The 23,768-nt window shown below is 47.2% G+C and overlaps 1 protein-coding gene across 7 annotated transcripts in view; it reads left to right on the top strand.

The window, feature by feature from the left end:
* The first annotated feature begins 1,614 nt into the window (after positions 1-1,614).
* The window catches only part of ABLIM3 (actin binding LIM protein family member 3), a 109,361-nt gene continuing 87,207 nt past the window's right edge, over positions 1,615-23,768 (top strand). For 5 of the 7 annotated variants that reach the window (XM_032337376.1, XM_032337375.1, XM_032337374.1 and 2 more), the window contains exons 1-2: positions 1,615-1,791; positions 2,151-2,250. In XM_032337376.1, the coding sequence (XP_032193267.1) occupies positions 2,238-2,250 (13 nt within the window). In that variant the 5' untranslated portion in view covers positions 1,615-1,791; positions 2,151-2,237. The remainder of the gene's footprint in view (positions 1,792-2,150; positions 2,251-23,768) is intronic. The other 2 variants (XM_032337378.1, XM_032337377.1) reach the window with 1 other exon arrangement.

The following is a 23,768-nucleotide window of genomic DNA, read 5'->3' as shown; positions in this document are numbered from 1 at the left end:
TTCTGTTCAGGTCATGATCCCAGGGTCCTGGAATCGAGCCCCGCATTGGGCTTCCTGCTCAGCGGGGAGTCTGCTTCTCCCTCTCTCTCTGCTGCTGCTCCCCCTGCTCATGTGTGCTCTCTGTCTCACTCTCTGTCAAATAAACAAATAAAATGTTTAAGAAAAAAAAAATGCAGAGCAAGAAAACCAAGAGCCTGGGAATCTACCTTCTGCAGTCATCTCCCTTGAAACAGAAACAAAACTTCAACGCCCGCTGTGAGGAGGTGAAGGTTATTCCTGATCCACAAAAAAAAAAAAAAAAAAAAAAAAACCCTAACAAGCTATCAAAATGTGTTTCAGAACCAGTGACCCTCCCCTGTATCAGAGGATTCCTGAAGCCTGTCACATTTAGGGGTCATGAGCCATAGCTATTTTTTGAACCCTGTATAAGGCAGAAACATTGTATTTACCTATAAGATATTCTTTCCCTGTTTTTAAGAAGGTGGTTACCTGCCATGGCCCTACCATACCACCTGTGCACTGAGTCACTCTCATATCTGCCACGACACACGGTTTGTCCAAAGGTAGGCAGCTGGGCCTCTGTGACCAACTGTTTCCCTGTCCGGACGTCGAGGGTGGGAGCGTTCACAACATTTTGATTCTACGCATGCTCAAACCAGAGTCATTCTGAGGACAGGGATCATGGAGTCTCTCGGTCTTGGGTTGCTATACTCAGAAGTCATGCTTCTGTGACCGTGAATTAGGTTCCGAAGGAGAGAGGATAAGTAGTCAGGAGCCCCACCCCACTGAATTCATCGTGACCAAAAGATCAGAATATAGGTTTCTGTAATACACACCTACAAGAACTAATTACAAAAATAATAATACTTTGGACAAGAGTCAGTCAGCCGGACGAAAACTGGATGAACCAGTGAGGGTGAGTCATGAGGCCATACACCAGCCTTTGCCTCAGTTGGGGAAATAGCTCAAGGTGGGGATTCCTAGACTTTCCACTCTGAGGGCGACAGGATACTAGATCCACAGAAGACCAGGGGCATTCTATCAGCAATTGTTTATTGATACCTACTGTGTGCAAGGCACTGTTCTAGGTATGGGGGGCCCTGTGGTGAACCCTACTGACGAGACCCATACTTTCACTGAGCCAGCGTTCTAACTGGTTAGGGAAATGAGAAACGATTGTCCCCAGTGAAGCAATGATAAGGGGTATAAAGAGGGAGGTAAGGATTCAAGTGAGGATGCTAAAGGAACCCCTAACGTCTCACCCACTCGGTCCAGCTGCCACCTTAGACACATGAGGAAAATGAGGCAGAGACAGCAATGACCTGCTCAAGACCAGAGTACAAGGGCCCTGTTCAAAAGTGGAGTTGGAAGAGAGAATTGGCTTCCTGCAAAGCCCATCCTTCCCTCACAGGCCCTCCCGCTGACGGCTTTATCTACCTAAAACTGTTTAGCCCAGAGACCCCAGCACCGAGGGAGGGGAAAGCAGCGCTCGAGCACCCCCTGGCCGGCCCCTGGGCACAAGGGACCCCTCCGTCCCGCCATCACACCCCAGGACCCCGGGAGAAGCCCGGCGGGGCGGGGCCTGGCCACGCGCCGGCGCGTCCAGCAGGTGGCGGCAGCGAGCGGCCGCGCCCCCCGCGCTGCCACCCCGCGAGCCCGCATCATGGATGTCGAGCTCTCCTATTTCGCTTTGCTCGCCTTGGAATTCGAGACTCCAGACGAGGACCAGGATTCATGAGCCGGTCGCAGGGGCCCAGGCAGGGGCCTCTGGCTCCCGACGCCGGCCGAGAGGTGGGTCCCGGGGGCGGTGGCTGCTCCCGAGGCCGGGCGGGGACGCGCTGCCCCCGCCCTGCCTCCCCGTGGTCCACACCCCCTTTGGGCTCCAGAGCCGCGGGGCTGGAGTAGTCGGGGGTGCGCTTGGGCCGGCGCTGCCAGCCCCGCTTCTGCCGGGCACCGGGGTCCGAGGGGCCGCGGGACCCGGCGCGCGTGTCCTCCCGCCGCCGCCGCCTTCTCCCTGCTCTCACCTGCGCCTGTTAGTCCACTTGCCTTCAAGGCCGGTGGCTGCAGCCCAGACTGCCGAGGGGACGGCAGAGGGAGAGAGAGCACCTGAGGATACAGAGCTGGCACTGGACTGCCTTTTCGCCCCCCAGGTGATGAGTGAGGTCGGAAGATCGCAAGATTTAAAAAGCAACCGGGTCCTCCGTATCGAATGAAAGACCCAGTGCAAAGGCATCACCATGAACACGAGCAGTAAGTGGGTCCTCCTCTCCTTTGCCATGGGAACAGGGTGGGGGCGGGAGGTGCAGGAGCCTGCGCTGGGGCTGCCTGGAAGGAGGAAGGAAGCCTGGCATCGGGGTGGACACATGGCCTCCAGACTCCTTCTTGGTCCTTTCTGTGCTCCCCAGAAGAGGGATGGGGGGGTCCGGCTTTTCATGACAATTTTGCTCATGTTTTATTGGCAGCAACACTTGCCTCTGCAGGGAAGGCTGCTTGTCTCCTTCTAGCAATGCCTGGGAAGGCCTAGGAAGCACTAACGAACGTGGCCATTGTCTGACTGTGGGGGCTCTGAGGAGACCTCCCTGCACACAGCTGGAAAGCCGGGGACAGCCTGGCTTGTCCTGAAGCAGGGAAGAGGAGGCAGGCCAGCCCGGGGCTGGTGGTGGGTGGGTGTGGGCAGGCAGTGGGCTGGAAGCGAGCAGTTTGATAAACAAATCATCAGGAAGCCACCTTTGGGTCTAGAGATTGTGAAATATCCTGATCTCATGCCTGCAGCCCCACGGGCCTGGGGCTGATTTCTCCACACACCTACAGGCTGTGTAGCCATCCTGAGAAGAGAGGAGAGGGACAAGCCCTTTGGCCAAGATCGCTAACAGGCCAGAGGCAGCAACTGCTGTGCAGAGACAGGACCAGACATTTTGCTGCTAGGCTGGGCCTCAGCTGCTGAGAAATGCAGGCAAAAATACAAGGAGGCCCCATTCGTTTCTCTTCAGTGTAGTCCCTTGGACCATGGGCACCCACTGTGACCACCACCCTGGAGAGGAGGTCTGGGTTCAAGTCTTCCCCCACCCCGCCCCCCTCTTCAGCCTCCTCGTCAGCTCAGCTGGTCTGGGTCCTTTCAGTAGCAGGTGAGATGGTTGAAGCAGAGAACCCTAGGAACATTCCGTTCCCTGGGTCTGTGACTTTCCCATCACTCTCCTCTCTGGATCCCAGATTGCTGATCTGTAAAATGAGAACGGCCGGATCTAAATCTGTAAGTTTCTTCTTAAAAAGCTGGAGCTGAAAAGCAAGGCCAGAAAAATCAGCCCCTTCTGAGGCTGTGTCCAGACCAAAGCCACTGTTTCTCCAGCCTCCCTCCATTTCAAGGCTGTTGGCATGGAGGAGAGGAAAACAAAGCAAAAGCCAGGGAGATGGAAATGAAATATATTTATTTACTATGTATTTGTATGACTCATCTCTCTGCTGTCTTCCTTTGTGTATTGCATAGCTCTGCTGAGCAAGGACGGCTGAACTCCCCCTGCCTCTTCCAGCCAGAGAATTTTGCCTCCTGGTTTTGACAGTCAGGAACGGTGCTTTGGCTTCATACCAGGCTCCAGAAAAAAGCCAAATTCCGTAGACCTGGTCACCCAAGTGGGCAACATGTTTGCCTCTGACTGTTTTCAGAGAAGTAAAGATGTGAGCTGTCTGTCACTGTCTCTCACTGTCGCCAGGGGAAAGACATATTTATGGGAGTCCTTTCTCATCAAATGATAGGAGAGAAAGACGGCTCATCTGTTTTTCAAGAAACTTAGAATTAAGTTCCCAAGCCGCTGGCCCTCTGCCCTTTTCTCTTGTCCCATTAGCAACACTGAATATTCCTGAAAAAAGGAAACAGCTTTTACTTTTTTTTTTTTTTTTTAAGAAATAACAACCAATAGAGTTGAATGCTGAGGACTAACAAAAATGTGATACCAGCTTCATATACTTTTTCTAAATAGGGAAAGTGTGTTTATTTTCTAGGAGTAGTGGAAAATAAACAGAGTAGAATGACTTGGGCAGCCACTGAGGGCCCTGTAAGAAGTGCCTCTCTATAAAAAAAAATAAAAATTAAAAAAAAAAAAAGAAGTGCTTCTCTAAGGGCTACCCCAGGGAACACTTTGGCCACTCCAGCTCAGGGCTCGGGGGAGGGGCTCCATCATCCCTGCGGCCGCTCCCAGCCCTGAGAGTCTGTGAGTAGAGAAGAGAAATCAGACTTCACATGAGTGAAGCCAAGGTCATAAGGTTACAGGCACTGGGCATTGGCAGAGGCCCTTGAGGTGACCCGATGTCAGCAAAAATGCTCTCCCCTTTGGAATGTAAAATCCTTACTTAACCCTTGTGCCTGAAACTGAACCTAAGAGATAGTCTTACCCAGTTTTTCTCTCCCTTCCATGTTTTGGGTCCTCACCCTCTACCGGTCCCTGTGCCCAGCATCGCACCTGTATGACCTCCCCAACTGCTACCCTGACCCTGGGAGATGGCATGACTGCTCCAGTTTCATGGGGGATACCTTGTAGCTAATAACATTCACTAACGTCTTCAAGCCATGCGGTTAGCTTGGGGCTTATGAGAGGTGTTTGGACGCGTTGCGTTTTGACAGCGTGCATCAGCATTCCTGATCGCTGGTTCGGACGGCTCCACTGAAGTGAGGTTAAAGTGGGATGAGAACGAAGGGCCGATCACTTCGTCTGGGCAAGAGGAGTTCGAGGCCGAGGGCTTGGGGCAGCGCGTGAGAGCTGACAGAGCTCATGCTCTGGGCTCAGCTGGTCCCAGGTTCTGGTCCTCGTGTTTCGCGTCTTAGCTGTGTGGTCTTCACCATGGTTGTCTCGCCTGCAAAGTGGAGATGATAGGACATACCTCATGTGGGATGGAGGGAAATAGTAACACGGCCAGAGTGTGGGACCTGAGCCATTCGCTGGCCTTGTATCAGCGATGGCGGTCAGGCCGTTCTTGTCACCACCGTGGTCATTGTGGTGGTTGTCGTGGGCTCCGTGTCGTCAGCCAGCAGGTCCCTCAGCCTCTCTGATGTCACACCGCGGTCATGAATCGAGGCTACCAGAAGGTTTTTGAGGATTAAGTGGGATCAGGAGAAAATGCTTTGTACACGTATGTGAACTGCGTGTCGTCAGCCAGCAGGTCCCTCAGCCTCTCTGATGTCACACCGCGGTCATGAATCGAGGCTACCAGAAGGTTTTTGAGGATTAAGTGGGATCAGGAGAAAATGCTTTGTACACGTATGTGAACTGTTTTTATTCATAAATGAGACACGCGTGGCTCAGATGGCAACACCGGGGGACCTTAGGGCTCTGTTAGCGATCTCTCAGTGCACGTCTAGTGTCTTCCGAATCCCTTCCTCCAAAATCTAGCTGAGCTCCTGTACACCGCAGAGCAGGAATTTGAAAGAAGGGGTAATTCCGGGGAGGATGGAGTCGGGTGGTGGTACCGACGTGGCGGACTGCCCTTACCAGCCCTGCAGCCAGGGGGACGTCCCCCTGAGGTACGCTGTGGCTTTCAGAGGCCCAGAGCTGAACAGCAGCCCATCCTCCAGGTTGGGGGGCCTCATGAGCACCATACACAGTTAGGCCAAGAACCATCCTCCTTTAGCTCATTGGCAGTTCCCGTCCTCTGATCCTTTCCTTGGTCTCTGTCATGGAAAGGTTACAGTTTTGGAGCGGACTGTTTTGCTAAAAAGAGCATCGAAGATTCCTAGCGCCCATGTCATGAGATAAGCAGACACCATCCTGGGGCTGTAAGAACCAGCGCTCGGGGGGTATGGATTCCTGAATTCAAATGCAGGATCTGTGGTGGACTCTGTGATCTCAGACCAGACAGCTTACTTTGTTGAACCTGAACTTGATCATGTATAGGAGGCGAACAGTAATGCTAAAGGGCAGGGTTGTCATGAGGTTGAGAGAAGTAACGTGAGAGGGTCGCTGGCCTCGGGTCCTGGGAGATGGAGTCGAATCTGAAGTTGAATTGACCACGGAGCAAAGTTCTGGAGTGACAGGATCAGAAGAACCAAACCCTCTGGTGGAAAATGAGCATGTTTTGCTGCTGTGGTAGCTAGCACTAGGTCTTGTTCATAGGAAAGCCATAGCTTCCTGAAGGAAACCTCTGGGAAGATTATTAACCTGGTGTTGTATAGGGCATGGGTTGAAAAGTGCAAGACGGGAAGTTAGGATCCTAGTTGAGAGGCAATCACCCTAGTTCAGAAAAGGTCTGAGGGCCAGGATTTTGATGGTGGTAAGAATAAAAGTCAGGGGAAAGAGCTTTTAGAAAATAAAATCTGCATGGCCTCAAAGCTGTTGGATTATAGAGGAGATTATAATATAATTAAAGAGGAGGGAAGGTGTCTATTAGTTAGGGTCCTGGAAGGGAACACATGGGCAGTTTGAAGGTTAAATAGAAGTTAAAGTTAAATAGAGTTAAATAGAAAGACTCTATGCAAGTGTGTGAGAAGGGTGTAGAGAAACAAACAAGAAGCCGGGATGGCCCCGTACTAGAAGGCTGGGAACTGCCTGACTGCCCTCTCCTCCCTTCCTCCATCTCCTACTATGCTCCCCATTGGCCCAATCCAACCAGGGACCAGAGGGCAGGGAATGCAGTTGATGGGCCCGTAATATTCAGCCTCTCACAGTGCAGAGTACAGAAGGCAGTAGAGTGGATGTGGAGACGCATGGGAGCTCAGAATTGAAGACACCCAGCGTAAGGAGCGAGATGACCATCCTCTGCCAGGCCAGGAACTCCCAGAGTTCTTTACAAGAAGGATCCACTACAAACACTAACTTGGTAGGCTGCCCTCTAAAGCAATTTTACCTTTGCAAAATTCAGATAAAATAGAGATGATTATATGCTTTATAAGGGTGGAGTTTTTTTTTTTTTTTTTTAAACCATGCTTCTCAAATGAATGAAGCAGTTGTTGACAAATGAATCTTGGAGGCTAGGAGCAGGGTTGAGGAATAACGTAAGGAACAATTTTAAAACCATCCGAAATGAGGGTGCCGGGGTGGCTGGGTCAGTTAAGCATCTGCCTTTGGCTTAGGTCATAATCCCAAGGTTCTGGGATGGAGACCCGCAGAGGGCTCCCTGCTCCACAGGGAGTCTGCTTCTCCTTTTTGCCTCTCCTCCCATGCATTGTCTCAATCTCTCTCTCTCAAATAAATGAATAAAAATCTGTAAAAAAAAAAAAAAATCCAAAATGAGTATAACACAGCTCTGAAAATCACAATGTGATTTCAAGAGTATTTGTAGTGCACAAAGGAAGTGATACCAATTCTGACCTCCAGCTTTCCTATCTGGCAAAGGCTTTATCTTGCTGAGATAACATCTGGCGTGGTGAATGGTCAGCCCCTGGCGGACCCCCACCAGTGGCCGGATACCATTGTACTAGAACAGAAAACAACCCAAAGTGTGGAAGCACCTCTGACTTTTTGAATATTTCGCCAGTGAAATCTTTCTCCTTTAGCCCTCACGGGTACAGACTGGAACTTACCCTTTACTGGCTGTGTGTCCTTGAGCAAGTCGCTTACCTTCTCTGTACATCACTTCCTCCTCTGATCACAGGGGAGCTCATGATAGTTCCTGTCTCACAGAGCTATTGGAAAGAATACGTGAGCTAATAGCTCTGAATTGCTTCACAAGCCGCCGGGCCATGCAAATGTTTATAAAACAAATAAAAACAGCATGTATCAGTTTGCTAGAGCTGCCATAACAAAGCAGCACAGATTGGGGGGCTTAAACGACAGAAGTGTATTGTCTCACAGTTCTGGAGGCTGAAAGTCCAAAATCAGGGTGTTGGCAGGGTAGGGTCCTTCTGAGGGCCTTGGAAACAGTCTTTTCTAGCCTCTGTCCTTGGTTGTGAATGGCTGTCTTCTACCTGTGTCCCTCCTTCTGTCTGTCTCTGTGTCCAAATTTCCCCTTTTGATAAGGACACCAGTCACATTGGATTGGGGCCCATTCTAATGACCTCACTGTAACTTGCTTACCTTTATAAAGACCGTTATCTCCAGACAAGTCACATTCTGGGGAACTGGGGGGTAAGGAGTCTAACATAGGAACACAATCCATAATGCGGTGTTTGTTACCTAAATGACTCATTAAGAAGATTTTTCTTTGGGTGGGTTTCCCCTGAATATCATCCACTCCCCAAAGCTCATGGAGGAGGCTGACCTCTGACCAGTGGGAATGGAGCCTCTCCTTGAGAACCGGAACCATAACGCTCACACGTAGGCGGTCCCCAGAAGGGAAGACCAGGGCAACTTAGTATTCCACACTCCGTCTGTCTGCAGCAAACGCAACTCCCACTCCACCCCCTCTCCAGGTCATTATGCACAACTGTAGCATCTCGGTGGTGTAACAGAATTTATAGTCATGGTATTGGTTTTCAATTGACCTCGTTCCTGGGAATGTCCAACATGGGGAATAAGAATTGGATTGCTCATTTATTCACTTAACAAATATTTACTGACCACCAACTCTGCACCAGGTGGGATGCTGGGGACATGGCAGTAAATCTAAAAGACAGTGGGGCTCTTGCCTTTGTGGGTCACACAGGCCCTGAAAGATGGGCCACCTGGTGACTAGCATAATAGGACAGGTTTTATTTGCCCTACATGAGGTTTTCAGTCAATTTGAATTTTTAGCCAACAGTGAGAAATGGGGAAATTGAGATATAAAAATGAGAATTTCTAGCTTCTCTTAAAAAGCTGGACAGTGGGGGTACCTGGGTGGCCCAGTCTTTAAGCATGTGCCTTCAGCTCAGGTCATGATCTCAGGGTCCTGGGGTGGAGCCCTGCCTTGGGAACTCCCTGCTCAGCGGGGAGTCTGCTTCCCCCTCTCCCTCTGCCCGGACCCCTGCTCATCTCTCTCTCTCTCTTTCTCTCTCTCTCTCTCTCTCTCATAAATAAATAAATAAACAATCTTAAAAAGTGGGGGTGGGGCAGGGAAGATTTTGCATCCCAGCCCCCGTTTTCCTGCATGACGACAGCACTAGGACTGCCCGCTTTCCGTGGGGCATGTGCTGGTCTCCAGGCTGCCCACTTGCAACACTGTGCTCGTAAACTGCACAAGGACAGCTTTGTATTTTTATGTTCCCTTGCTGCTGGAGGCATTTTAATTTTTAACCCCCAGTCTAGTAGATGATCAATATAACGTCAAACATGGGGAAGAGTGTTTACCCCGAGATGCAGAAACTGCAACGTTATCTGCTCGTTTTTACTGGAGAAAGTTCTATCTAGACTTAGCCACTGATTAACAGCGCCATGCTATAAAAGTCCTCTTGAAGTGAGCAGAATCCTGCTGCATAAATAAGGATTTCCCCAGCTGACCCGTTCCCAGAAGGGTGATATCATATCCTGTCTGATACAGTTGGGCAAACATGCCTGCCCCCGTCTCCTAGAGGTTAGTTTTGTTTCCAGGGGAACCTAGTTGTAGGGGGTGGGGCATAGACCAAAGGAAGGCAATTCTGGATAACTGATCCCAGCCCGGGGTTACTTTTTCTAGACCAAAGGAAGGTACTGTGCCAGGCTGAACTGTTCCAGGGATTGTTCTGACCTATGGGGCACACCTGGCCCATTTGAGGACAACTGGTCAGCGGCATTAGCTCTGGGTTGGAGAGGTCGGTGTATCCCAGCTAAGGAGTGATTCATGAAAGGTAATCACTGAACTTGACCCCAGATGGCATTGATCCCATTTGGCTCTTCAAGATTTCTCCTCTATCAGTATGAGGTTCTCCTCCTTGGGAAAGATAGGTACGAGTGAGTGGATAATATCAACTTAATTTCCACAGCTGGGAGAAGATTTTTCTTCATTCCTCTGGAAGAAATAGAGAGGCAGATAATTCACAAAAAGCAAAGCACATTGCCAAGCCCACTGTAGGTGCTCAGAAGATATTTGATGAATCCATTTGGACGAAAAACCTGCTCTCTTTGTCTTTATGATAAAGGTCTCTCTACTGAGCTCTAGGTTCATCTTTCTGACCATCTGTTAAGTTGCCCACTTGGATATCCCAGGGTATTTCAAATCCAACCCATTCTCCCTAAAAGAAAAAAAGAGAAAAATGACTTCAACTCTATGGTCCCAGTTGATGGCTAGAAGAGTCACTGAAGGTAGTCATTAGAAAGTAGTCCTCGTCTCCTTCACGCTTTTGTGTTCAGTCTGTGTCCACCTCTGGTCACCCCCATGTCCCAACTGGACCTCTTCCACTTCTCTGTTCCCATTACTTCCCTTTGTTCATGACACCAGGCATGGCGGCCACTGGAGTAGAAGGTTGGGGGAGGGGACACGTTGGTCTCAAGTTCAGGAGGAAGCAATGGAGCGATGCGGGTTGCTGGACAATGTAATTCTAGGTTGCGTGGACAGGCAAGGTCATAGCATCGCTTCTCAGAACACTGCTGAAGCTGCATCTAAAGTGTGGCATTCAGGCACCTTGGAGCGTGCCCAGGAAAGGGCAGCCAGAATAGTAGAGAAAGGGCATTGAAGGAGCAGTAGGGAGATGATGCAAGAGTCAGCCCCACACATTGGTTTTGTGTCCCCTAAAGAGTATGACCCCTTGACAATTTCACACAGCGCTGCTGGGATGTGCCCTGCCTCCCGGAAGTATCTAGCTTCTTTTCTATGTTTATCACCAGCCAGACAAGGGGTCTAGACAGGCTGTACTTGGCAGGTCCCATTGCTCCTGGTGCTGTGGTTATGGCTGTGTGCTCCCGCAACCATCCCCACCCCCTCTCCTGGCAGAATTCCACTCTCTCCTGCCTGTATCACTTCCAGACCTTCTTCCTCGCATCTGCTTAATTTTGTGCAAAGCGCACGTCTTTCTCCATGGGCTGTTATCTCTTGCCCTCACCAGCACCAGCAGGGCCAATGAAACAAGTGCTTTGCGATAGTCTGTCTAATGACACAGTTGATCTATTTTAAGCACCTGAAGCACACTCCACCAAGTGAGAATCTTCCCGCAGCAAGCTGCTCTCAGCCTGTAGGGGAAGAGGCAGCCCGAGGTCTTCTCCTGCTCTTTGAAATCTGGGGAAACAGCCCAGGGATCCGGACTCTGCCCATGCAAGGATGATCTAAGGCAACCGTAAAATTAGATATTTTTACGGTCAGCATGAATTATTCTGGAAGGAGAATCGTCTGTGATGCCAGGATTATATGGGGCAGGCACCTCAATTGAAGAAAAATCCCTCCTTCAAGGGGACAGAGACAGAGCCTGGACCCATCACACATGGGGAGAAGGGACCTAGGGAGGCAACATTTCAGGAACAAAAAGAAGCCCAATGCCCATCAGAGATTTCTTAGCCCCTGACCACTTTTTTAATCTCCTTCCTAATCAAGATATGTTCTTTTCCAGATACAGCCTAAGTGCAAATCTTTTATATATACAATTTAGTTAATCCTTGCAACAGTCCTCCCTGAGCCTTCCCTGTATTCTGTACCTGAGGCAGGTCCCTGTGTTATGTTGGCTCTCGCCATCCTCCATGGAACTTACCAGTCAGTAATTGCTTCATCTGTGAGCACGTTTCCTTTGTTTCTGTCTCTTACTGTCTTTTGACTGTAAACCACATGATGACCATGTGACAAGCTTGTCTGTTTCATTCACTGCCCAGTCCTCCAAACTCATCACAGTGCTTGACCCAGAGGGACCAAGGCTTAAAATGGTTCACATTTGTTGAGCATTTACTGTGTACCAGACACAGTGTTAAGTTCTTTGCAGACACAAGCTCACTTAATCTTCATGAAGGTTGTAGGAGATAGGTAGTAATAGTACCCTCATTTTCTAAAGGAGGAAACTAAGGCTCCAGGACTAGGTCATTGGCCACAAAGTTAGTCAACACTTCTTATCATCTGGGAAAGGCAAATGAAAGCCACCATGATCTATCACCTCTCCCTTCTCAGAATGGCTAGGATCAAAAAGATAGGAGATAGCAAGTGTTGGCAAGGATGTGAAGGAAAAGGAACACTCGTGCACTGTTGGTGGGAATGTGGATAGGGGCAGCCACTGCGGAAAACAGTGTGGCGGTCCCTCAACAGTTAAAAATAGAAATATCATCTGATCCAGTAATTCCAAAGAAAACAAAAACACCAATTTGAAAAGATCCATGAGCCCCTATGTGTATTGAAGCATGCTTTATAATAGCCAAGATGTGGAAGCAAACTAAGTGTCCACTGATAGATGAATGGATAACGAAGATATGGCATACACACACACACACACACACACATACACACACACACACACACATCTCTATATATGATGGCGTATTGCTCGGTCATAAAAAAGAATGTGATCTTGTCATTTGCAACAACATGGATCAACGTACAGAGTATTATGTTAAATGAAACAAGTCAGACAGAGAAAGATAAATGCCATGTGGTTTCACTTATCTGTGGAATCTAAAAAACAAAAACAAACAACATTGAAAAAACAAAAACAAACAAACATTGAAAAAAGGAGAAACAACCCCACAGATACCTCTGCTGGTTCCCAGAAAAGAGGGGGGTTAGGGGATGAGCGAAGTGGGTGAAGGGGAGTGGGAGGCGCAGGCTTCCCGTTATGCGATGGGTAGGTGACGGGGATGAAAGGCACAGCATGGGGAACGTGGCCAATGACACGGTAACAGCGGTGTGTGGGGACAGATGGGAGCTACCCTCGTGCTGCGTACAGTGTCAGGCATAGAGTTGTTGAGCCGCTATTGTACGCCTGAGACTGATGTAACAGTGTGTGTCAGCTACACTGTAGTTAAAAAAAAAAAAAAAAGTAATGGAACCTTGAATGTATATGTGAACGGGTGGATTTAACGAGGAATATTTAATACTCCATTTTGCATGAAAGGGCACTGAGGTTCAAAGGCGAAGTCATCTGGCCACCCTCATACGAGCAGGAAGCTTCAGGCAGAAGTTCAAAACCATGTCCATGGACTCTGAGCTCCTTTCACTCCTTCCTGCTCCCTTCTTTTCACCTTCTTTCCTCATTTTACACTGATGAACATCACAGTCCGTCTCCTGTTCGATGTCCCAGCACGGCTGTCCCCTTCACTGGGACCATGACACAAATCCGTGCTTTGGATTTGGCAGTGGGCCAGGTGCCGTAGGACCGGAGTCACACAGGACAGAGAACGTGACCCCGGATTGCCTCCTTCTGGTGTGGCTGAGGAGTGGACACGATATGTGGCTAAAATGCTGGAGAAGCCCATGAGTGTTGAGAGGGAAGGAGTGAAAGGGAAGCCAGGCCAAATTCCTCTGGAAGACCTGGGACCCTCTTTGTAGAGAGGACCTTGAGATGTGAATAAACTTTCGTTAGGCAGATCATAAGAGAAAGCTGGGGCATCCCAGATGGGCTTACTCAATCCTTCTCCAGCAAGCTTCCACAGTCGCCGTTGCACAACGCCTGTGTCCTGAGCCCTTGGCTAGAGTGGAGGGTGAAATAAACAAATGCAGAGTATTCCGGGAAATATCAGGATGTCCAGTTGGTCTGTAGTCTATAGAGTGTGACTAGGTGGCCAGTGAGGAAATAAGGCTGGGCCATTGGTGAGGATCAGATCTTGGAGAGTTTTAAAAGCCGTTCTGGAAGGTGTTTGTTACAGTCTATGGCCAATGAGAAGCTGTGAGAGGTTTTGAGCCAAGCAGTGATCCGACCAGAGCCGTGCATTATTTAGGACGATCTCCCTGGCAACACATACCTGATGGATGGGAGAGTCCAAGGACAGTGGGAGGCAGATTAAGGGCAGCGGGGCAGTGGGAGTGGCAGGGGGGGGAGGTGCGGGGAGCAGGGAGGGTGGCACCGGTTCTATAGCCTGCGCTACGTTACTGTTCTTATACCCACAGGCGGACATGTTATCTGATTCTGATTTCTGGGACTGTGAACTGATACTTTGAAAACAAGGTTGCTAACCAAATCGAGCTGCCTAGATAGTGTGTTCGATAAACCCTTGAGCTGTGGAGTCAGACAGCCTGGGTTCAAATTCCAGCCTGGCCACTCACTAGCTGTGCAGGTTTCAGTGCCTTGCTTTATCTCCAAAGTAGCATTTTTTTTCTCTCAAGATGGGAATATTGGGCAGTGGGTTAAAGCCTCTGCCTTCGGCTCAGGTCATGATCCCAGGGTCCTGGGATAGAGCTCCTCATCAAACTCTCTGCTCAGCAAGGAGCCTGCTTCCTCCTCTCTCTGACTGCCTCTCTGCCTACTCAAATAAATAAATAACATCTTTAAAAAAGGGGGGGGCGCCTGGGTGGCTCAGTGGGTTAAAGATGGGAATACTGGGGAAGCACTGAGTGAGGGAATGGATGTGTGATGCTGAACACAGAGCCTGGCTCGTGAGAACACCCAGCAGTGGTTAATAACAGTATAGTAATGAAATACAAATACATTGACTGTGTTAGGGAAACTCCCTTTAAATAAGAAATTAATCAACACATAATTAATTGTGTTGTTACAACACAGTCACCTCTTGGTCATTCCATTGGGAAAGGGGAACGGAAGTATATATTGATATCCCATCATTCTGTTTAGCTGACATTTGAGTGCGTTCTTGTATGTCAGACTACATTCTAAACTATCAGTGGATTGTCTCTTTTGCTCTTAGGCATGAGTCAGAAATAAAATTAATGTTGTAGAGGATAATCCTGACTGAGTAAGGAGCATGTCCTACTAGACCAGGGGTTGACACTTCTTCTGTAAAGGGCTGGGTGGTAAAAGATTTGGAGCTTTGTAGGTCCCACAGTCTCTGCAGCCTGAAAGGAGGCCCAGACAGTGTGTCGTCAAATGGACAAGGCTTCAGCCCAGTCAAAACTGATTTACAAAAATAAAGATGGAGAATGATCTGACCCACGAGCCAGAGTTTGCTGCCCCCAATGCTACATGCCCTCTACTGTCTCTTCCAGCTTTGACATTGCTCTCCAAAACGATGACACAGAAATGCCTAATCTTCAGTTAGTTCATCCTTTTAATTCCAAGAGGAATTTACTCCAAGTATGACAGACAAGATGCACTGGAAAGATAGACACAGAAAGGCCTGTGCGCAGCTGTCTTCAGTCTTCATACTTCCTGCATAGACAGCACACCCATCATTCACACTCTTCCCTATGGGCCACTAAACGTCAGGCTGCCCAAGCTGCTCTGGGATCCGCTCAGTAATGGCTCTTGGGCTGCAGAGAATGACACTGGGGCAAGACACCCGGGTGATGTTCCATGTCCGTGCTTCATGTCTAAAGCAGAGTCCCCTCCTGCTTTGCTCCCCATTCACATTTCCTACTCAAAGCCCACGTTCCCTTGTAATGAAATACAGCAGCTGATGGTCTGCTCAGTTATCATCCCTTCTCTGATTCTTTCCCACCAATACCACGTAGTACTAAGAGACTGTCGCGTGTGGGGTTCTGCATCTCCCCAAAATGATTGCCCATGACCTAGACTGGCTGGCCAGAGTTCTCATCTACTTTGGCCGCAAGGATTGGTATCATGAGTTCCTGATATGAGACCCAAGAGAAGCCAACCAGAGTATTCCCTGAAATTGAATAAGGTGATGTTGGGAAGGAGAAGTGGTCATTTCATTGAGGTTGTGCAGCTGAGGAGATTCTGGGAGGGTCTAGGGATTCCAGTGGCCCTTCTTGTCCAATATGTGGAAGTAAGAAGCTGTCTGAAAAATAAAGAAAGTCATAGCTCTGACCCTGTAGCAAAGGCCCTGAATCTAGTCAAGACCTAAAGCCAGAGACTACCTACCATTCCCCCTCACAGACCCCATCCTCACAAGAACCAACATATTTATTTTTTGCTCAAAGTAATTTCAGCTGGGTTTCCGTAAATTACAACCAAAAGGATCCTAACTAAGGCACCTCTTTTTTAACTATTCTTCCCATTGGCAGTTACCCCCTACAATTATTCCCATCTGTCAAAATCCTAGTCATCTTTAGGCTACAAGACTCTTCCATTCCCCCTTCCTCTCATGTACTCTTGAAATGATGTTACTCCCTCTTCTGAAGCCCCCGGCCCTTGATTTAAAACATCCTTAAGGTCATTTGCTCTAGGTCCACATGGTTTATTTATGCGCATTTCCTAGTTCTCTTCTTAGATTATAAGCTCCTTGAGGACAGGAGCCATATGTCAGTAGGGTATATAGTATATTTGCTCCCTAACTACATGCCACAGACCAGTGGGGAGCCAGAGAAATCATGCCGGGGCTTGTAAACCCACGTGTGCTCTCAGCCTCGAATGCATAGCAGTCCGCCAAGTGCATGTGTTTGAGAAAATTCAATATGGCAAAAAGCAACCGTAACTATTACTTAACTGTGAGATTGATACAGAGAGGCTAGCAAATATTTCTGATATTAAGAACAAGTCCTCTGGGCTCCTGGGTGGCTCGGTCGGTTAAGCGTCTGGATGCATACGTGGATGGGCACGTATGTGAAAAACTTTTGAGTTTTACACTCAACATCTGTGCACTTCATGCGAGGCATGCCATGATAAAAAGTAAAACTAAAATAAAAGTAAAGGAGGGGCGCCTGGGTGGCTCTGTTGGTTAAGCGTCTGCCTTCAGTTCAGGTCATGATCCCAAGGTCCTGGGATCCAGCCCCGCATCACATCCGGTTCCCTGCTCAGCAGGACACCATCTTCTCCCTCTGCCCCTCCCCCGTCATGCTTGCTCACTCTCTCTCTCTCTCTCTCTCTCTCTCAAATAAATAAAATCTTTTTAAAAATTAAAAAAATAAATAAAAATAAAGGAATCCTCATATTTGACAAACTTGTCCATCACTCATCAATACACAAACATTCATCTGTAATAGGTCAGGGACCTAAATAAATTGAATTCCAAAACTTTACAGCTTCCAGAAGAAAATAGAAGGGAATATCTTATGACCTTGAGGTAGGCAATAACTTCTTAGAGCAGTGAGAGCAGCCAAAATGGGCAAGCAATTCTAACAGACTCTTCACAAAAGAGCATATACACATGGTCAGTCAGCACACAAAACATGTTCAATGTCATTACTCATCAGGGAACTGCAAATTAAAACCACCAATTGACACCCACTAAAATGGCTAAAATTCCTCATACCTTATTGGTGGGAATAGAAACTAGAACTGGGGAAAACTGTGACTTTCATAAAAACCCAACCTACGCCTACCTACCATTCAGCACCTCCACCCCCCTGGGTATTTATGGGTGAGAGAGGAAGACATGTATCTGCAGAGAGGTTTGTGCAGGAATGTTCCTGGCAGCTTGATTCGTACCATCCCAGAGCTGAAAACAACCCAAATGCTCATCTACAGGAAAATAGATAAGCAAATTGTGTTACATTTTACACAGTGGAATACTACGCACCAAAAAAAGTAAAAAAAAAAAAAAAAAAAAAAAAACCCAACAAGTGGTACAGGCCTCAGCATGAATGAATCTCAGAAGCCTTAGTCAAAAGCTGAGAAAAGGTAGCCATGCATAAAAGAGCACATACTGTAGGATTCCATTATATGAACTTCAAGAACCTGCAAAACTAATCTGTGTGGGTAGAAATTATAATAGGGTTTGCCTCTGGTTGAGGGAAGAGTGACTGATTACAGATTATCAGAGGCGGTAGAAACCACCCTATCTTGATTGAGATGCTGTTTACACAGGTTTCTACGTTTGTCAAAACTCACTGTTTTTAAGATCCACATATTTCATTATTTATAATTCATACCCAATTTTCTATATATGCATATATATTTTATGCTCTATATTTCATATATAAATAAATATGAGTATGTAATAGGTATATATGAGTATGTAATAGGTATATAAATATATAGGTGTATAAATAAATAGATATAAATATAAATAGGTATATAAATATATAGGTGTATAATACTTATTATATATGTAAATATATAATTACATAAATACAACTTATACATATAAGTATATAGATAGCAAGAGGAGACCTTCTAAAAGATTCCTAAGCTTAGGAACAGAAGAACTGATGCCAAATCTCAGGTCTCCCACTAACTCTGTGATATCTGCTAGTGTCCTCATCAATTCAGTGGACCCATCCTATCAGGCTCGCTTACTTCAAAGAGCTGTTTCAACTATAATAATTTCTGGGAAATGTTTGGAAATCTTTTAATTGTGTATTTTAAGAGCCTTCTCTCATGTAGCCCTCTCCCTGGCCCTGATGTTCTAGCTACACTTGCCCCCTTGAACTTGCCTTGTGTTTTCCAGCCTCAGGACCTTTGCACATGCTGCTTCTCTATCCACATGGTTCTTCTCCCTGGTCTTCCATGGCTGGCTTCCTTGAATTCTTGCAGCATCATCAGAAATGTGTTATGTATCCCCACGCCGTACTCATTTCCTTCATTCTACTTGTCCTACTTTGTAGTTATTTGTTTATTTACTTACCATCTATCTTTCCCATACAAACTTTCCCATATCTTTCACATACAAATTTGGGGAGTTTGTGAACTCCCGATGAATAGGAAACATACTGGTTTTATTCACTGATGTATCCCGAGTCCTTAGCACGTAGAAATTACCCATCCACAGAAGATGACACAAACTTGTTGCCAAATAAATGACTATACCAACAAACATGAGCTTTAGTGTGCGGACTTTTTGTGCTGACTTGGGACTTGGAGCCGGCTCTTCCCTGGGGCTTGGTGGGTGCCAGAAGAGTGACACCAGAATAATGCTAGTGTCACTGTAGTGTGCTCATGTGGGAAAAGCTTTCTGTGTCAAAGAACTCGAGGAAACCTTAGGACATCTTGTCCTTAGGAAGGCTGAGACAGCCTCTCTTCTTAGTTATGCTTTATAGTCCATCTGTTGTGCTACAACTCAGGGTTCTGCACGCACCTTGTGTTCAGAAGAATCTGAACACAAATAAGCTAACGATCCAACATGCAGGGATTGTCCTCCAACTCTAGGAGGACAACGTGGAGTGTGTCCTCCGCATCCCACACTCAGCACAGGGACCAGGAGTCCATCTCCTGTGTCCATCTCCTTTTTTGGCACTTTTCAGACCTCTGGTTTTTCTCCTGGGTCTTTTAGGCCTAATCCCCTCGCTCTCTCTCCCACTAATAATCGAACCACTATCTTCTTTCAGTTTTCCAGATCAGAATGCCATTGCTGTTACTGAGACCATCTCTCTTCCTGGATTTAGCCCCAAGCTGAGCGGGACACCCCCCAAGCCCAGGGCACCTGAGCATCACGCATAGCTAATCTGCCTGTAGAAACTCTCTGCGACCTTCTGTTTTACAACTGGAATGCGTTGGCTGGCCCAGATTATTTTGGCTTCTGTGATATCAGTGCTATGGGGAAATGCTTGTTAGCCAGTTACAAAGTCCACATGAGTGTATGAACATAGAGAAAGCTCTGCTAAAAATGTAGGCATTTTGAAATCGGGAAGTAGTCCTCCCTCTGCCCCCCACCTACTTTCTCTGTAGCCAAAATTCTACTTTCTCTCTGCCTAAGTCCCTTGAAATCTGTATTCTTTTCAACAGATAATGTCAACAAGCCCTTTATGTGAGTGGGATTTGGGGCTTCTCTGTTTCTCATCTGAGAATCTGTCCTGTGCCAATGAGTTTGGGCCTCTGGCCCACATGTTAATTATTGTACCAGGGTTCCTGGAGTCGACTGGGGACAGAATGGCTTTTTGGCTAGAAGAGAGGTAGTCTGGTAGGATTTTTTTTTTTCCCTTAAAGCATTAATCTAGCTTAGAGAGGCTGAGAGAGTGAAAATGCTTGTATATTTCATTGATGTTTGCTCCTTCTTGTCTGAGCAACACATTTAACTTGGGTTTGAGAACCAAATGTGAATGAATCTCTAGGATTTCTTGAACTTATATTGATGATCATCATTTTTGCTGACATTAATGCCAGGAAATTTTTTAAAAAGTATTATAAGATGCAAAAGGCGGGAAGGGAATCTAGCGGTGTGTTTGTGTGTGCGTGCGCGTGCTCCTGGGCACAAACACAGAAAAGAAACCTCACTGGACTAGGGTCAGAAGGCATGTGTAGAAGTCTGGGCACATCTCTCCAGTTCCCTAAGCCTCAAGTTTTTCATCCATAAAACAGGCTACATGACCCTCGCCTCTCCTAACTCCCATGTTGGGTGACTATCAAATGAAGCAGCGAATGAGAAAGCCTTTGAGTTAGCCTCTGTTTTGCTAGCTTCTTCCCTTAGCTAGTCTTTGAAAGAGAAGCGAGCATATATTTGGCTTTTTTTTTTTTATTATTATTATTGTTACTTTTGGTCGCTGGCCATGTTTCTTTTCATCATTAAAATTTAATACAATTCTGCACAGCAGTTGAGCACACGGCAAATCGAGCTTTATTTGGGTTATAGGTAAATGGGGCAGGGTAAAAAGAGTCAGTCCATTGTGGGTCTAGTGTCCTTATGTACAACTGTCCTCATTGGAAATATTTCATGCCATTGTTAGACCACGCATCCAACCGTGCATTTCTGTCTCTCATTCAGAAAGCACAGTCTCTGTAATTAAGTGGTGATAAAAAGAGGACACAGGACAGTGAGCACAGGATAGAAGCTTTGCTCTTCTCTTTGTGTCTGGAAGGACAGTGGGCAAGCCAGACCAAAAAGAAAGAGCCCTTTCATCATGCCCATGAAAGCAGGTGACTTGTTTTGGCCAACAGGCCCAGAATTTCACCCTTCAGCTCCTTTTACAATTCCCAGGTGAGTGGTGACGCCCAGGTCTAGTTTGGGAAGGACATCCTGTGTCCATCTCTGTAGGCCTCACCTTTTACTGCACCCTCACTTCAAGTTCTGACACTTTTCAGCTGCTCTTTGGACAATTTCTGCTGGTGACTAGGCTGACGAGGGCAGTGGGGCAAGAGTAGTGAAGACTTCTTCCTGCTGGAAGCCATCTGCCTCCAGACGCATTTTTCCAGGACCTGCCACCCGTTTGAATGTGGAAATGCCCCCTGGCATGTCCGTTTCCGACTGGAAAGTCTGGTGTGGAGAGAGAGCAGGATGCATTTGAGGAAAAGGAAAGCCAGCCAGTGTGGCTGTCAGGTGCTGCTGGAGGGGGCGAGGGGTCTGGGGTGAGATGGAAAGCTGGCAGGGACCAGGCCACACAGGGCCTTGCAGATCATGGCAAGGAGCCTGGCTTTATCCCAACAGCCAAGTGAAACCACTGAATGGTTTTAAATGCCATGGGTGGTGATGGGAGTCAAGGTTAAACATCGCCAGATTTGCATTTTGAAAACATCACTGTGGTTCCTGAGTAGAGAGTAAGTCAGGGAAAGGTCCAGTCTAGACCTACTAGCATCCTCCAGGCAAGAGATGTTAGGGCTCAGATGGTGCAAGGCATCTTCTCCTCCCAGGGCATTACATGGTCTTGATTCTCTGACAGCTTTTATACCCTTTAGACTATCTAAAATACTGCTTGCTTTGGAGCCTGAATTACTTTTCTAGGGCTACCATAACAAAACACTACATGTGAGTGGCTTAAACAGAAGAGATTATTTTATGATAGTTCTGGAGGCTGGAAGTCTGAGATCAAGGGGTCATCAAGGTTAGTTTCTTCCGAGACCTCTCTCCTTGGCTTATCGATGACAGTCTTCTCCCTATGTCTTCACTCAGTCTTCTCTTAGGCATGCTTACGTCCTGATCTCCTCTCCTTATAAGGACATCAAGTCATATTAGATGAGAGCTCACACTGATAATGTCATTTTTAACTTTATCATTTCTTTAAAGTCCCTGACTTCAGATACAGCCACATTCTGATACCCAATGTACTTTTATTTTGGGATTCCTTATAAAGGGTACTGAGATAAACTTTAGTGTTTCTAGTATTTGTCATTGTTTGCCCCCCTCCCAGGGCCTCCCACACACACCCAGTAACCACATTGTGTATAAGAAGAGTTGTATAACCACTTGATGGATTCCATTTGGGTTTTGGTCTTCCACCAGAATATTGAACTTGACCATGTTGTGATTTCTGTTACAGCGTGGTTTAGCCACAGAAATTTCCTGTACTGGCTACAGGTTACTCCTTGGGAGCCAGTCTGTTGCATTTGCTTCTTTTGTGGGTTCCAGAAATACCTGTTGTAGGAAACAGCTGTCAAGTTCGTCCTGACCAGAAACGTAACTCCTCATCTCATTCCATGGGTGTGTCTAAACGTTTGTCCAGGGGACCCACAAGAATCCTCCAGACTGTAGCATTTCTCCTCAAGTAATTTCAAAGCTGCTGGGGGAAATAAAGCAAGCACAAAAGTGACGTGGTTATAGGGTAGAACATGGTTTGGGTCCGTGGTTCTCCCCACATCAGTAGCAGGAGCATCACGGGGAGATCTTGTTAGAAATGCAAATTCTCAGCCCCCACCCCAGACCTATTCAATAGAAAATCCTGGGGGTGGGACCCAGCAATCTGTTTTGACAAGACATTTAGGGATTCTGATGCAGGCTCAAGTTTGAGAACCACTGCTTAGTCATAAAAAGTACATGCCATGAGTTTTTAAAGAAGAGAGCTCATATTTAGAGGAGAGTGAGGGGAGAATCTGGAAATAGTTCTAAAAGTATGTTGCATACGAGATAGGCCTTGAGGAGTGGGTTGGATTTTTATATTTATATGTAGATGATCGTATTTACTACAATTGCCATCTGCATGTTTATGTATTTCTTTTACAAAAGTAATTAACAGCCTGGACTCTAACTGGAAAGATCTGCTAGCTGTCCCTTCCTTGCATTTTAACTGGCTCGCTTTGAATTGAAGCTTCCACCAACATATGCTCAGTTATAGAACTGGCAGTTACGATTGGAGGCATTTTGTTGGAGGATAATTTCCATTCCAAACATAGCTTGAATTGGAGGTGGAGATTCTACCTCTCTATCCTTGAGGTAAAATCAGGCCAAATGAGCCTTGAATCTCATAGTGGGTAGGGATCTTTTAAATCATCCAGTCTAAGACCCAGCCAGAGCGCCTCTGAGCTGGCCTAGAAAGATGGGCGGCATCAGGACACTGAGCACAGACACACACACTTCTGCTAGCCCGCTGAACGATTCTATATAGCAGGGCTGGGCAAATGAGGGCTCAAAAGTCAGTTCTGGCCCACTGCGTATCTTTGTAAATTAAGTATTATTGGAACACGGCCATGCCCATTCATTTACCTGTTGTCTCTGGCTTGCTTTTGCACTACAGTGGTGCAAAATTTTAATCCCCTTCTTAAGACTGTATCTGCAAGAACCCTTAGATTGCAAGTTCCAATTAGCTCAAGTTCAGCAGGAATCTGTTGGCTCCTGACCTTTGAGTGGCTGCTCACGAGATCCGAATGGACTGTGCTCTCTCTGTGAGCTGCTCCGGTCTGGTTGACTACACCCCCTATTGCCCCCCTGGTCAGCTTGACTCTCCTGCCTGTGCTGCCCATTTCCATTTCATTCCACCCAATCCATTCTCCTCTAAGTTCAGATCCTTTTCTTCTGGTGCAGCAGATCCTGCTACCGTAGTATGAGCACTAAACGTGGCACCAGAAGTCCTGAGTTCTGGTCCTCACTATGCTACTAAAAACAAAAACATGAGATAAGATGTCAAGACGCTGAAATGACTACCAGTGGGTAGGGTCAGGGGGATCGGGGAATGGCCCCTCCTTGAGATCGAGAAAAGATGTGTGGTAGGAAGGTCACGGAGGTCGTCTAGGTGAGAGAAGTTTATGGCTAGGATGGGGCTGGTAGAGATGGAGAGAAAAGGCTAAAGTGGGGAGCTCAGTAAGGGATCTATCTCTATGCCTTGATAATGGATGGACCATGTGAGTTTCAACAAACCCACGAATTTCAGGGTTCATCATGTGGAAG

Source organism: Mustela erminea, chromosome 3 (genome assembly GCF_009829155.1).
Source record: "Mustela erminea isolate mMusErm1 chromosome 3, mMusErm1.Pri, whole genome shotgun sequence".
In the NCBI taxonomy this organism is placed as follows: domain Eukaryota; kingdom Metazoa; phylum Chordata; class Mammalia; order Carnivora; family Mustelidae; genus Mustela; species Mustela erminea.
This window is presented reverse-complemented; position numbering and strand designations above follow the sequence as displayed.